General features: G+C 41.0%; 1 protein-coding gene across 2 annotated transcripts in view; it reads right to left on the bottom strand.

The window, feature by feature from the left end:
• bnc1 (basonuclin 1) overlaps positions 1–16,904 on the bottom strand; it is a 70,356-nt gene that overhangs the window by 12,774 nt on the left and 40,678 nt on the right. Inside the window, exon 1 of one of the 2 annotated variants that reach the window (XM_042408836.1) lies at positions 6,554–6,952. The exons of the other annotated variant lie outside the window; for it this stretch is intronic. Within the exon in view, the coding sequence (XP_042264770.1) occupies positions 6,554–6,568 (15 nt within the window). The 5' untranslated portion in view covers positions 6,569–6,952. Of the gene's footprint in view, positions 1–6,553; positions 6,953–16,904 lie in introns of those variants that run through there. 2 annotated transcript variants of the gene reach the window in all.

The raw sequence follows: 16,904 nt of genomic DNA on the forward strand, positions 1-16,904 counted from the left end.
CTATACAAAGAATTAGCATACTTTGCTATTTTACACTGTCAGGAAATGTATTAAATGTGTGCCGTCAGTCAGAGTGCGATTTTGAAAATTACACTTCACAAAGCAAAATGTTTTTTTTTCAACATTTAAAACTTTTTTTGTTTTGTTTTCCAAGATCTTCCCGGTGCCGTCTCACCACTATTCTCAATTTATTGTCATTTTTCGCAGATGTGAGTAGCTCCACCGTTTCCTCTGTGCATCTCGCTGTGAGATAAACGTGTTGGCGTGTTTTTTAGTGTGATACTGACTCTCTTGAATATACTCAATTTTGTCACTATTCCACTGTGAACACTATATATATTTAAAATCTGCTCAGAATGAGTGTGTAGTATGGAATGGAGCGCTCCGGGAGGGTTAATGCTGCTTGTCATGCTTATTTCTGTGAGTTCACAGTAATGATTGAAGGCGACCAAAATGATCAACATTTTTATATGGAGACTGTTTAGAGATGTAGGAGAAAGTTCATTTTCAACCTATGACAAAATAATTAATTTAACATCAATTTACTTAAAACTAATGATTTTGAAAAGTAATGGTGGATTAAAAACATATCCATCTGCCACTGTATCATACATTATAAAGACATTTTGTGACTTTCTGCTCCTGATACTTTGAACCTATCTAGCCTTGAATCTCTTAATCTGTGTGTGTATGTCACTGGATGCAAAAAAAAATGTTCAGCATTTCATTTCTTTTAATGTGAAAACATATTCTGACTCCTTGTTTTGATTCTGCCACCAGCCATCTGTCCTTCAATGTCTGTCTATTTGTTAGAGCCACTGTAAAGGCATCTCGGTTGAGAGACTGTACACTCAGAGGTCAGGCTGTGTAGGACGGACTGATGGAAGCCATGACGGGAGGTTAAAGAGGGAGAAGGTGAGGTTAAGAAAAGAGAAAAGTGTGAGGTGAAGAGAAGAAGAAGAGAAGGCAGAGACGACATAAAGACAGCGTCTGTGTACCATGACGACCCAATCCTGAGTGATAACATACACTCGGAGGTGCCTGCGTGTGTGTGTGAAATAGCGTTCCACACTGAGAGAAAACACACACAGTGATGAAAAAACGCAGGAGACCCCGATGATGTTTGTGTTGGACGAGCACGGCTTCACCTGACACTTTCATTAGAATCATTAACAATTCAAACCCAGCTGTTTCCTGGGTTTTCCACTCTACACTAATGCAGACATGACATTAGCAACTTAAAAATGATTCTTTTTCGGATGTAGGGAAGAAAACTACAGTACACATTCTAGGCCTTAAAAAAAGAAGAAAAAATCCAGCTATGTTCTGTCTGGTCTAAGTGGAACATCATCTCCATCCCATCGCTGAGCCACAGCCGTAACATCCCTCATAGAGCAAAAAAAAAAAAAAAATGAAATAAATAAAATAAAACAGTCCTTTCTGGCTCTTAAAATAAAATCCTGCCATATGTCCTGAATAGCCATGGTGCTTTAGAGACTCAGCAGAAGTGAACAGCTGCTTGGACAGAGACAGTTCAGGGATGGACAGGGACTTGTTGGCCTAATGCGGTGGAAAACTAATCAATTAGCAGCAGCCCGGCACTAACTGACACTCAATGGGGAAACAAGTGGTGCTGGTGCCAAAGAGTGAATAACAACAGGGCTATCAGCGGCTCCGAGGAAGAGCGAGACTGACGGCCAAGTGAGAGGGGATCAGATTTTACTATCAGCCATTAATCAGTTTACAAGACAATTACAGCACAGGGGAAATGAAGGAAGTGAGTTTTCCTGACGGGAAGTATAAAGGATCACTTTGTAAAATACATATTTTGTTGAAAACAGGTAGCTTTTCCTTAATGGGTGCTCTGCAAGACATGACTTTGACACTCCGTGTGAAAGACAGAAGCAATTTTGATTATTGTGATATTTTCTTTTCTTTTCTTTAAGATATTTGGCGACTCACTATTTTAAGATCATGAACTTACAAATTGATACGTTGCTTCTAAAACGTTTCCCAAATGTACAGACACATAAAATTAGAGTGCAGCACTCATGGAAATAATTACGTTATTAATGGTTAATAAGTTATTCACCAATGCGTTATAGATCAGTTATAAGCCCTTTAGAAGAATAATGTTTAGTTTTCCAAGCTGCTGATGATTAATCAAACATTAAATCACTTAAGTCATTAAGTATTTTTATGCATTTATCAAATAAAAATGCCAAACATTCAGGGTTCCAGCTTTTCAAATGTGACAATTTGCAGTTTTATTTTCTGTTCCATATCATTATATAATTCATATATTTGGGATTTGGACTGTTTGTCGTACAAAATAAACAATTACAAAAAGTCACCTTTTAAATAGTGATGGACATTTCCTCTGTTTTTTGACATTTAACAGACTAAACAATCGATATTAATCAAAAACGTTACTTCTTTTAAATGTGCATGAAATATCTTGGAAAGTAGCTTTTCATCTTTTAAAAGACAAAATGACACATGACATTCTCACTTGGAATTAAATTTCCTTTAAATGAGCAAACTCTGCAACATATTTCTAATAGATATGTTGCAACTTTCTTCAATTTTAAAAGAAATATATATTTAAAAGGACACATTCTACTACTTAAAATAAATGCAACACAGCAATCAAGAAAAGCATTCACACTCTCACACACACACACACACACAGAAGAAATAAATATTTGATCCCAGCCAGAACACACAGAAAACACTCAGGAATTTAGTGGGAGGACGGTGCTCCTGGTACTGCTCAGATAGCCTGCTAATAACACCGACTTCCACCAATAAAAACCACCTCAGCAACTTGCACTGACTACACCTGGCCCCACTGCCGATCACAGGCTGCGTGTGCGTGTGTGTGTGTATGTGTGTGTGTGTGCGTGCGTACGTGCGCTGTACCAGCATAGAACACAGTCTCATGAATAAATCACGCTTTGGACCGGGTTGTGTATGTGACAGCGAGGTTGTAAAATGTTAATTGATGACAAGTGTTAGTTAAAGTGAGGTTACAATGTGGAGCTGCTCAGCAGGAAACATGATCCCGCCTCAGCTTATGATTTAATGTCACTCCGCTAAGAAAGAGGAAGCACTCTAACACACAGCACCAGATCAAAATCACTTACTTATGATCGTCTCCAAAATGATTACATCAACTTTTCAAATGAAATACTGAACTTTTATACACAAACTCTCAGCTTTAAAGCCATCCAGTCTGGCTTTAATTCATCAGCTTCTTTTAAAAGTAAACTGCATGTCAGTTAATAGCTGTTGAAATTCACTTTTTTTAAAAAAAAACATGAGCGCTTCTTTAACATGGCGTTGGACCTGAAAAGGAGAAGACAAACCCAGAAAAAAGCCTGTGCGAGTGCAAGTAGTGACAGGCTGTGTTTGAGCCTATTAAGAGTCCATACAGCCCAAAGACAGCGTGAAAAACTCATTATTTCATACTCATCCAGCAGTCAATCACAAGAAAGCACATACACACAGGAACACACTACATGTTTCAACACCAAACCACACAAAAAGGTAGCAAATCTTTTACCTGAATATCCATGAGAGAATAGTTGGCTTCCTTAAGAAAAAAAAATAAATCTTAAAAAGACAAAAAGATGAGCTTAGGGGTGGGGGGGGAAGAGAAGGAGGAGAGCCAAAGTTTGCTTGGCTTCCTGGTGAATGTGGCTCCCCGTTAGGAACTCGGAGGGAGTGTTTGGCTCGGAGAGGGAGTAAATGAGGGGAACATGTTAGTACACTGAGTCTGAGAGAGTTTGGCTCCCAGCTACGCTCTGATTAATATCAGATCTCCCTCTCTCCTCGCCTGCCTCTTGACAATCTTGTCACATCTGGCTGACAAATCCTCACAAGCCTTTTGGTGGCAGCGCAGAGCAGATGCAAGGGGTAGCTGCTATGTGTGTGTGTGTGTGTGTGTGTATGTGGAAGTTTGGGGGTGTTAAGGGGGTAAGGTTGGGGGGCCAGGAGGGGCAGATCACAGCCCGAGGAGACGCTAAAGGGGGTAAAAGGCTGAAGCAGACACACACACACGCACACCCCCTCCTCCCATCTTCTCACGGATGGACCATCATGAACCTAATGAAGCTGACGAGGTCGGCAGTCGCCACCACCGAGACACACACACACACACATAAATACACACAAAACAAAGTGCAACTCTGTAAAGATGAGCTGGGGCCCTAGCTCTGCGTCGTTTATGTGAGCGTGTGTGTGTGTGTGTGTGTTGTGCCCCGGGGCCCTGCAGCACTAAAGAAGAACAGAGAGACACCCACAGAAAGAGATGGAGGTAGAGAGAGGAAACAAAAGATGGAAAGAGTGAGATAGCAGCAGGGATGAAGAGATAGGACATGAGTGTGTTAAAGGAAAGCCACAGAGGGCCATTCTACTCACATTTCTGTCACACACACACACACACACACGCACGACAAATAAATCTAAATCACTTTCATGGATTGCTGGGCCTCTCACTCATCAGAATATGGAAAAGGCAACCTGTTAGAGGAACATAAAATATGCGAGGGGATAAAACCACACACACACCTCACATGGTAGAAATTATGACAGAGCTTGATGATAATTCAACAACATATTTTTAAGATTCTATTTATTATGGAGGTATTTATTATTTTGAAATTTGTAAAATAAAGGCTGAACTTAACAACTTAACACACAATATTTAAAGTGAGATGAACTTGTCTAGCATGAACAGTTAGTTATTGATTTACTTTGACTTTAAAACACTGATAAAATGTTATATAATTATAGCATTGGATCAGGTTTATGAGTGCATCTTCGGAGTCCTCAATTCCTTAAAATTCTGTGTGTTGCGAGGCTCAAAATAGTGATCATGTCAAAGTTGCTAAGTGACACGACAAGATTTACATCACCATAAATAAAAATGTGAAATCAAATCAATTAGCTCAAACTTTTTAACAAAAACTGACATTCATATTTTTATTTCAACTAAAAAGAAAAATTTCAAAATAAGAGAATAAACCTCGGAGTGTATATGATCTGCATGAAGTCTTATTTTCCACATCACAGTTTTATCCTGAAAGTTAAACTCCAGCCTGTTTGACACTCAGTAATTGTGTAGCAGCCAATAACCACAATTGTTTTTCCTTCAACTGTTTAGCATTGTTTGCACACACACACACACACACACACACACACACACACACACACACACACACACACACACACACACACACACACACACACACAGACACAGGAGAGAGTGTTTTGCTGCTACCACCACCACCACACAGACAGCTCTGCTAATTGTTACATTATGGCTGCAACAAAACATTAGGCTGCTCTTAAATTACATTCCAATAGGCTGTGGGCAGCAGCCAGGAGGCTACAGGAGGCCGGGCTGCTCTGCTTCCCCCCAAACTACAGACAGACAGACGGGTGGATGGAGTGCAGGCCCAGGTAAGGACTGGAGGCTGCTTCTCTCTCCTCTAATGGGCTGAATGATACTTTTTGTCACAGGAGTTTGAGGATAAAGGCAGACGTGGCGCTCAGAATACGACACGATAAAATAAAACTGCTGAATAGAAAGTTAATAGAATGGTTTAGTAGTTTAACAAAAGAGCATGAAATAGATAATTAGATGCTAGCATTAGGAAAGTTTGTATGTTTTTTGTCTGTGGTGGAGTTAGTGTTATTATTTGTTGGGAGTTGTTGGGAGTTGTCTCTAGATTCTTGGAAGGCATGTAAGGACAATCTGTGTGCACACTGACTGGTCGTTTTGACTTCTTCATCAGTCAGATAAGGTTTTTGTTTGGGAGCAATTAAAAGTCAAAGAAACTGTCTTTTTTTTTTTTTTTTTTTTTTTTGGTTTAAGATGAGTTTTGAAAACATCTAAGAAAACTGTTCAAAAATTGTGAAGCACCATAAAGTTGAGTTATTATTTGATCAGCGAATTAGTTGCTGATTTAAATAAAGATTTTATTTAGACACAAGTTGCTTGTGTTTAGACATTAAACATTTTAGAACTTTGGTTATTTTTTCTTAAAAGGAAAAAACAAGGTTTTATAGAAAAATATGTGTATTTCCTCAAAAGTTAACGTATGAAAAAAAAAGTATCCTTTTGGTATCAGTCGTGATACAATACAGTTCAGACATTAGTATCAAAAGATTCCACATCGTACTGAGCGCTACAGATCCCGATGTGACAACTTCAACAACAACAAATCCTATAAAAACACAGAACAGCAAAGTTAAGGTGTGTATCAGTGTGACACATTTCTACTTTTACAATGAGCCAGAAACCCTTACTCTGCTTCTTTTGCAGTGCAATACATAAAGTAGCAAAATGTATGTAATGATAAAATATGACATCTGTACTAACCTAATCAGCGCAGCTAATAATGAAAAGTCTGCACTACTCCCGCCTGTCACTGCGATCTACAAAAACTGCTTCCAGTTTGTCTTTGTTAAACATGTGCAGCCGCTGTGTGTGAAGAGAGCCGGAGAGCAGACAAGAGAATAAGCAGTGAAAAGCCGTCTCTCTTACCTCAGCCATTGTCATTTAGTCGGATGTTTCCAAGGATACCGTGGAGTTTGCCATTCCCCGCGAGTCCCACAAAACAACTGCCTCCAACTCTCCTGTCCGCACAAGTACTAACGCAAAAGAGCCATCACACCCAGCAGCGTCTCCTTCAACAACACGGGCACACATGTACTCTGCTTCTCTCTCTCCTCTCTCTCTCACACACACACACACGCACACACACACAAAACGAGCCACCAACTCACACTCACTCCACAAAAGGAGAAGAAGTAGTCACTGTGCTTTTACTCTCACTGCACAGATGCACACTCACACACACACACACTCACACACATAAACATGCACACGCCTCCTCTGCTCACTCTCCTCTAATGTTGCCGTGGACTGGCTCTAAACTACTCAAGATGTTCAGTGTGTGTGTGTGTCTGAGTGTGTGTGTGTGTGTGTGTGTGTTGAAACTGGGCACAGGGGATTGGAATGAGATCCTCCCACTCGGCATTCTCACCTCAGGAGCTGCCTGCTCCCTCCCTAGCCTGCGCGCACAACACACACACACACACACTCCTGTGCACACATAGAGGTGTGCATGCTCTTTCACGCGTGCACACACACACACACACGCACACATCTACCCCCTCAGAGTCACAGGGCAGTCCCCTCACAGCTGGCTGGAAGAGGGCATGACACTCATCTTTCACAGAGATTTGATCAAAAGGAATCACAAAGGCTGGAGGCTCTCCTAATGCAGTCAGGGGAGACTCTCTCTCTCTTTTCCCCTCTCTCTCTCTCTCTCTCCGTCTGAGTAATGCCCTAAATCAACGCTGCCCCTCTCGGTGCACACAGCCCAGTGTGTGTGTCTGGATTCACCTTAACACAGCCCTGTGAACAGCCTCCATAACAAGTTATGCCTTGTGCCGTCAGGAATGTGTCAGTGTCTGTGCTGAGTGTTTCTCGGGAAGAGGGGGACTTCACACATGACAAAAACTAAATCTGTGATATGTGATAGAAATACATGTAGCTTCGGCTGGGAACCAACTAAAATATGTCCATACACACAGATTATTGAAAACTGACACGTATCAAATGTCTGTTCAGATCTTTCTTTTTTTTTTTCTACACATTCCTCTAAATGTGATTTAAACTCTCAGTCGCAACATTTGAGGACTTTCCTTATATTGTTAGTAATGAGTAATACTGCTTAGATATTGTTATTAAAACCCACGTATCATATCTGCACTAATGTCAAACAGTTTCAAACCATATCTAGCTCCACATGTAACAAGCTAAATACTTGTGGCAGAACAAAAATCACAATACCAGCAAAACAAATGAGGCATTTGTTTGGCAGGAAGTGGAGAGTGTCACATAAATTGATGGTGAATGTAGATAAGGAAAAGAGAGAGAGATCATATTTCATGCTTTATTAAAATTTTGTGAAAACACAAAAGGAGTTAAGCAACGTTTGAGTCATATAGTGAGGGGGTTTATAACACTGGCAAATTCAAAACTGTTTTGACTACAGAGCTGTTCTTGTAAAAGGTTAAAAATACTTTGCATCAATAATATAACACTACTACTATCTATTCAATTCTTTTCCTGATTAATCAATTAATCCTTTAGTCTTTAAAAAGTCAGAAAGACGTGGCTCATCACAGCTTCCTGAAGCCCGAGGCAACGACTTCAAGTTGTTGTGTTCATCCAATGATTTAAATGCTAAAATATTCAGTTTACTATCACACAAGACAAATAAAAGCACCAAATCCTCACAACTGGCAGGCTGGAATAAGGGTATGTTTGCTATATTTGCCAGTGTAATCAATGTAGTATTGAATTTTCATAATCACAACTTGGATGTTGACATGAACGCTATTTAAAAAGTTCAAAACAACTCCAGAATGACACAAAGAGCTTTAACATGACTAAACTGTAGATTGTATAAAAGAGGCTGTAGGTAGAAGTCAGAACCTGATGAGTGTCTACTGGATGTATGGTCCGTTTGTTCACAGGACAGCTGAGTTGGCCCTTTGAGATGATCTTTCATGTTTGAATTGTCATCTTTTGTCCTTTTACTCTTCTTTCCATTCACATGGTCCGGTTCATTTTCTGCTTCTGTGTGTCTGTTTTCTTTTCATATCCTCCCCCCCCCTCCCCCCCCCCCTCCTCCCCGCTCTATGGCAGAGGGAAAGCTCTGATGATTTTAGCCATTAGAGGCATCTGCTAATCCACAAATTACACAGCAAGTTTAAACAGGTACACCTGGTCTGCTTATACCTGTGGCGGCTTAAGGGTGGAAAGGAGGGTGGGAGTGGGGGGGGGGGGGGGGGGGGGGGGGGGGGGGGGGGGGGGGTTGTGCCACCAGGTGGAGAGACACTTTTTAAAGGTTCAGTGAGTAGAAATTGCAAAACAGACTTTCCTTCTGTGTTTCTTTTTTTTTTTCTTTTAGTATCGACGGAGCCCCTTTGCTTTCCCCAGAAACATAATGCACCACATTTGCACTTTATCACTCAACAGCTTCCCTGTATAATCTCATTTTTCTACTTTTTACCCACTAAAGCAGCAGAGAGTTGAGTGCCTTGCTCAAAGGAAACTAGACTGAAGTGCTGTAGGGTGGGAAGAGTGTTACTCATCCACTTTCCCCACCCACATTCTCCCAGCGAGGACCTCAAACTGACAGCCCTCCAATCATAAACCCACTTCTCTATCCTCTAGGCTAGCACCGCCCCCTGACTTGACATTCAGAAATTTACCAAGCAGCTTCGCTAACTGATAAAAATGCAGCTAATGGCACTTGAAGTTGGACATTAAAACTGCATTACTTTCCACAGGAGATCAAAGCTGTTCTTATTCGTGAAAAGCCCAAAATGTTATGAGGTTACATATATGGATAAGAGACATCCCGTCAAGGCATGTAACGCAAGGTTGGAAAGCCCTCCACTCCCCTGCGGTCGTCCAGGCAAGCAGATCTGCTTACCGGCCTTGTATTTATTCCATACCTAGGGGATGCATACCAAACACAGCCCCAGACCTGGCCTGGATTAGGTCTGCACTGCTTGTCAGATTGCTGCTCCCTGGGCTGGAGCACCGCAGACGTATTTGCGCCCCAGGGGTTGAGCGTGGAAGCTGCAGCTAAAACCACAGCAAATAAACTCCATGTGCAGCAGAACAGGTCATGCTGCCTACTTACATGTCTGTCATTAGCCTTCCTGCAGGGAAAAGCGAAAGGGGCTTGAGTATTTGAGCAGATGAGCAGCTTTGGGAGAGCATTACACACTCCTTTACACTTTATTTATTTGATGAAGCCGAGGAAAATACTACCAGCGCGGACACTTGCTCTCTGTCATTATTATTTTAATGATTTATATGCTTGGTTTAGGCCTTTCATTTCAAATCAGACGCGTTACCTACATGTCACATGAATGATTTAAGGAGCCACCTGAATTAATTTCATGGCTTTCATTTGACCGTTTCAGTGTCCCATAATGATTCAAATGCAGTTCCCACCCTGATAAGCATAAAATATCTTTTCATTTTGGCCTTAAAACCCCTCAGATTTAAAAATTAAACATCAAAATCAGATATATAATATTTTGTGTAGAATGCACTTTGAATGGGGGCAGCAACTAATAATTATTTTCATTCTTGTTTTTCTTTTTACAATTATTTTCTTGATAAATCAATCGTTTGTTCTATTAAATGCCAGAAAATAGTAAAAAAAAAGTCTTTAAATGCCTGACCAAAAAACTTAAAATTGTTCAATTACAGTGATATAGAATGAAGAAAAGCAGCAAATTATCACATTGGACAAGCTAGAACAAGCACTTTCTTTAAATTTAAAAACCATCAATTTTCTTTCTGATTATTTTATTTACTAAGAGTTTCAGCTCTAGTTTGAATTTTCCCAGAGAATAAATAATTACAAGAACATTTGGCCTAAGTCAGTGTTGTTATGGTTGGGAGGAATTTTACTGACATTAAAATGACATTAATAATTAGAATTAAAGCTGTAATTTTTGCAAAAAACAACAACATTGCTCTCGTATTTATATAATATTAGTATGTCTTATTAATATCAGAATAATCTCTAATGATCCACTTTTAGTTCAGCCTTGGTTCGCATTGTTTTAAGTTCTGCTGGCTGTTTTCTCCCCTCGCTGTCTAGCGTGTCATGCAGAACCTGCCCCAACACAGCCACACTACAAGGGAAGCTGTGTGTAGATGCCTGTGTGTGTGTGTGTGTGTGTGTGTGTACATGCCACGTGTGTCATCCAAGTGTCGGCCTGCCTTTCCTCACTTTAGTTGACAGTAAAAAAAAAAAAAAAGGGCCGAAGGGGGAGCGATTACCTCCCCGTTCCTTGCAAACTGTCCGTACCAGGCTCCGGCCACTGCGCCAATTGGCCCGAGGTTTACCTGTCATTCCGCGCCATTATTCAATACAGACTCTCTCACTGGGTCACTGTAAATCACACAGAGAGCAGAAAGACTCAGATAGCTACTTTAAGTTGAGAGGAGAGGGATCTAAGCTGGTGAAGCTGATTTTGGTGTGTGACTTTCGGCAGACTGGAGATGGTATGACGGTACTTTTTTTGCACCGATAAACAACATTAGAGGAGTCATTTGTTTACTCCTGCCTGTGTGGATATGCAGTATCTGATTGCAGTCATGCAACAGTGCATATGTGGTTATGTGTGAAGGAGAAAACGGTGTAACAAGAAAAAAGTGAGGAGAGCACTTTCACCATGCTGCATGAGGGGAGGTCAGGACTGTTCATGTGTGTGGGAGGCACAGGGCTTTCATACAGATTGGTTTTTATATAAAACAGCATTAGTGAAAGCAGAGCTAGCCACTGAGTGCACTTCAAATGTTAACAGAAGACCACAGGATATTAGTGCTTACTATGAATATATTCTTCTCTCTTTAGTTACAGAGTAAAGTGTAGATATGGATGTAAATATAAATGGGAGTAATACTAATGGCTAGACATGCAAAACAAGGTTTGGGTATTAAAGAAATTACTGATTTGCAAGATCCTTAATTATCTCCATCTTCAGTGCACGGCTGTTTTCCTGCACTACACTTCACACAAATCACGTGACTGTCAGTGTGTCCAGTAGTGTGTCATCTGTGACATGCATTCATATCATTTTGTCTGTTTAGGCACGGTGGCTATCATACATACTACAAAGTTACTACAAAGTAAAACACATAGCTTCCTGCAAACCTGAGGATTTGTACAGCAAATGTTCAAACGCTTTCATAAATTGGATATGGGACTGATGTGTGTTATATCTGTGGCAGAGACTCATAAAAACTGGTTTGCTTGGAATCCCACAGTGCACGTATATGTCATTATCCACTACTGTCAATAGTAGTTGCGGGAGTGGGAGGAGCTATTTCAGGAAACCCTGGTTCAGGAGGTAAAAGTCTCATTCATTTTCTCCATAGACAATTTTAGATGACTGACAGTTGGAGCTCTTCAAGGCTTGGATGGGAATGAAACTCTAGGGTTGAATCAAATGGAAAAAAAAAAAAAAAGAGAGAAGCAACTGAGTTAGAAGATATGTGGAGGCTGAATAAAAGTCAAGGGAAGCCTGTGCCTAAAAACCTAAGGAAATAACTTCATTTCAACTCCCAAGATGTATTTCAGTAAGAAACATCCAATAGCCAAGTTTAAAATTCTGTAACGTGTGTCGTTAATGGCTGGCAGAATATTTAGCTATTAGGGAAAACTGAGACTAAAATCCGCAGCTCAAACAATTTGACTTTTTTCTTGTGTTTCTATGTTGAGTAATGTTGAGGATATCATTTTTGAAAGAACTGAAACTGGAACTCGGAGGAGGGAAAAATACTTCCAGAACCAGCAGCTTCTCCCACTTCACAGCTCTATGACAACGAATGATGACATCTATACTGTTGTTTCCTGAACGAATTAAGGAAAAACCCAAAATACAAGTTAGCTAGTGAGCTAACTAGCTAGTGAGCAGGTTAACTAGACCTGGACAGTTGCTCATCCAGCACATACATCCTCTTAATCGCCAGCCCGTCCCATAGATTCTATAATGGGACGTCACGTCACATAAAAGGTTTTTCTAAGCTCCAGGAATATTTTAAAAATATTAAACCATGACTGCTTATGTGCCATACTAATAGTAATAATTAACCTTGGATGCAGTTTGAGGTGGCATGTCAACAGTTTTACAGACATGTCTTTTATATTTGCAGTCTATAGTAAATATGCTTTTTGGTTCACGGAGGGATTTTTCGTTGTTGCTGTACTACTGCACTTGGCCACTGGGATACATTTGCAGCAAACCATAAACTATGACATTTGCCTTCACCACAGCTATGTTGACAGAAAGCAGGTTGCCATCAGGTCACAGTCAACAAGCATGTTTTTGTGACATCTTTGGCAGTGCTCTGGGATAGACTTGGAGGACAGAAGGTAAACAAGGCAGTAAACTGTCTTTATGCATCATTACTGTTGGAAATAGAGAGCAGCAAAATGAACTTTTATATATATATGAAAATATCGCTGATAAAGAAAATACACATTCAGACAAGGCCCAACCATTATTTTTTACAGCTAAATCTAAAATTTTAATTCATAGGGAAATGTAGTATAGATACATACTGTACATAGCCTAAATAATTTCAATCACATTTCTATTTTTTGGTAAAGCCCATCTAGGGCCAAGTGTTGCAAATTAGGCTATTTTATGATTTATTTTATTAATTATTCACAGAATGTTCTATGTCCACATATCTGTTCCTATTAAAACACAAACGGTTCACACTGTTACAATTGTGGCAAAAGCAGTGAGAATGATCACTGCAGTGCAGACAGGCCTCTTTTAAACTCTGTCTGGGACTGATCATCTTTGGGGAGTTCAATAGGAAATACTTCTAATCTATTGTTGAACAACTACTGACAGTGTTGGAAACCACACAGCATACTGCATTCCCACTTCAGCTGTCATCTATCTGTCAAACTTACTTTCTAAGCGGCCATTAAACATATGAGTCACTGTTAAATGTTACTTTCCACCCAGTGGTGAGAATCACATGGTAGGGTCCTCTGTGATGAGGATGTTCTCCAACATGGCTCATCTCAGTTTTTGGGTCTAGAGCAGAAGTGTTGAGAGGGGGGTTCTGGAAAGACGTCTGGCCCATATGAGAAAAACTGATGGGAACCAGCTGCCTGTCTGCTTAAACTGCCACTGAAATGGTGTGAAGACATCCTTCCAAAGGACATGTGGGACACACCTGCAGGTAAAGGCATTAGCGGGAACCAAAGCAGCTCACACATACACACACATACACACACAGTCCATATCAATGCAGCTCTGAAGAAATGTGTCTCCTTCAGTGAAGAGTACTAATGCTTAATTTCAAACGTCTTATGAGACTTTAAACCTTTACTACCTATAATAAACATTTATATAAAGGAAGCTGATCTTCTTATGCTGTATGTCTTCGCTGCTCCAGAGTGACAAATATGCACGCTAGAATAGCTGGTGTGATATTATTATAATGTCGCTGCTAATGTGCTGCCACCATGTTGTAACCTCCTCGAGTCTCGCCATGCTTTCAGTTAGGTTCACCAGGGAGATATTCTCGTTCGCTCAGGGATGATTAGGCCCTAATCTGCCCCCTCATGGAAATACTTTTTAACCCTCCAGGTTTACACAAAATAAGCAAGTAAGTATGTGAACAATGATGCTGTCATCGTAGTCAGTGCAGTTACCTCTCTAATCTACCTACCTGTGCTCTCTGCGGTGGAGAGCACAGGTAGACGACAGTGAGTTAAGGGCTGTGTTCAAAAAGCCTGAGTTTGGTAAATGGCAGCTGGATTTATTAAAGGGAGTGATTGAAAGTGGCATGGGCACTGTGTGTGTGAACAATTACAATCTAGTCTCACAATGCTTAGAAGACATAAAAGAAGACATTAAAAAATTAAGACTATAATTTTTTTTTTTTGACCAAATCTAACAAAACTAAAATGACTAAAATATGAAAAAGTAAAAGAAGAAGACTAAATTCAAATTGGGCACCAAAATTAACAGTATAAAGTATAAAACATTTATAAACTGTTTATATATATATATGTACAAATCCTTTGGTTAAAACTGTTAACATATGTGTTCAAAACACATAAACAAGACGTATTGTTATATATAATTACAATTACGCTATTTAGCATTCATTAAGTATTTATACTCCAGGATTCATAAGAGGAATTATAGTTTTGAGTTATTATTGTTAAATAATGCATCAAGACTCCTCCTGTTATAAACCATTTATCTTTTGATTATATACTGCTTACAAATACTAGGAGGGGTAAAATTAAGTGTTTTAGTAGCTCATGGATTTTATTTTCATTATTTTATTTTGTTGCTTCAACAATTTCCATTGCTTTGTTTTGGGGGACAGTTGAGTGGTCATGGTGGTAAAATGTTTAAATGCATTGTTATATTACTCAGATATTGCATCAGAGATCTAAAGAAATGTGTCATTCCCACATCTCCTATTTCCCTTCTCATTTTGTTCCCACTCTGTCCGTCGCTGCCATCCCATGGTGTTGCGACAGAGCGTTCGGCTGGGAGGTAGATTAATAAAGCTCCCTTTCCTCTCATCCTTCATCCGTCCATCCCGTCCTCCATCCCCTCCCAAGAGTCTGGTATTGATCAGACATGTCCACATTAGAGGGAGGGGAGATGCTTTTATGATAATCCACCCACCCTCCCCGCCACTCGTAATGGCTGCATTAGACGCTCATCCCCTCCGCACCCGACACCTGGCCCTCGCTCTCTTCGGACTTACTGTTTGCATTACAACACTGTTTAATGGGCTCTTTAGAGGGGCTGAGGGGGCTGGGGGCAGGGGAGGGCAGGAAACTTTCCAAGAGTTTCCAGTAGATGAGGACCCAGCAAGGAGCCACTGGGAAGGTCCAGGGCAAGAGTGATAGATGGCACCACATTGAAGTGGAAGGCGGAGGGAGCTGGAAGTGGGGGTCCATTACCTATTACTGAATGCCCTCTCTGTCTAGCCACACCGCTAGGCTGGCTGTCTGACGGCTAACAAACTCTGGGAAGTGGAGCTTTGGATGAGTGTGCTCTCTTGACCAGACTCAGACAGAGGACCAATCAATAGCTCTCTCTCATTACTTTCCAGTCAAGCCAATCCAGATACTTTCTGACACAAATCTAAAGAGTCCATCTACAAAGGTGCCATAGCTGAAACTAAACATCCAGGTAGGACATTTGTGTTGGTAGGCACTGGTGCTAATGGGAATAGTATTAGCGCACCACAACAACAAGCTCTACCTCTGCATTATTCACCAGGCTAACTGGCTGCAGCAGAGAGGTGGGGCTGTCAAGATGCCTGGCTCAGGAAAAAAACACAAGACCGAAAAAAGGCATGAAAAAAAGAGAGAGAGAGCCACCTGGACACCATCAGTCTCAGCGAAGGTAAACATCTCCGACATTCCTCCCGGCACACTGGCCTACAAGGGTCAAAGGTCATGATGACAAACGAGTGACCCAGGAGCCCTGAGAGGCCAAGAGAGGAGCCTCTGGAATCTCTCAGCAGGGGGACGGGGGACACAGAGACATATTCACCACTGGCCCAAGAGCCTCTGAGGGCCACAAATAAAAGGCGGATGGACTACAAGGTCTCAGGGCCACTATGCAAGACCCAACCTGTGGCTCTCGGGGAGAAAGAAAAGCCAGTATGAGCACACATAGACACATGAGCAAACAGAACAGAAAAAAGATATTAGACTGATCCCCGGATCTCCTGCTCAGTCCCCAGCATTCCCCTTGTTACCCCCATATGGAAGTTACTGCTAAGCTATCATACTCATCACGGACCCCCACTTATCAAGTTCAACAGTGGCACATTACAAATGTCAGTCCAGTCCAAAGAAAAATGTGTTTAGAGGTTAAATCACCTCAGATGAGAAGAAAGGAGAGGAAGTGGGTGTCAATTGCAACCCCTTAAACAAATTTTACCCTAAGCTTCTAGTTGTAGTAGGAAGTCAGTTGTAACTAAGGAATGTGTAATGATAATATTTCATGTGTATGGAATGGCGGGTATGTGAGGGGGGGGGTCTGAGGGTGATGATGATGAGGCACAACTGGAACTGTGCTGAACTCCTCCCAGGTGTGAGCCATCTGTACTATAAGTATTAATGCTTGTATAAAGCTGGGTCTTTGTACGCTATATAAATACATCTATGGGCAGGCCCGGTCCTAGCTAAAGACAACCAAGGCAGTAATGGGGGGCACCGATATAACAAGCCAACTTAACTATGCTCCGGAACGAGCTGTGGTTACCATGCTCCCAGCACCCCTATCAG

Source organism: Thunnus maccoyii, chromosome 1 (assembly GCF_910596095.1).
Source record: "Thunnus maccoyii chromosome 1, fThuMac1.1, whole genome shotgun sequence".
Lineage (NCBI taxonomy): Eukaryota > Metazoa > Chordata > Actinopteri > Scombriformes > Scombridae > Thunnus > Thunnus maccoyii.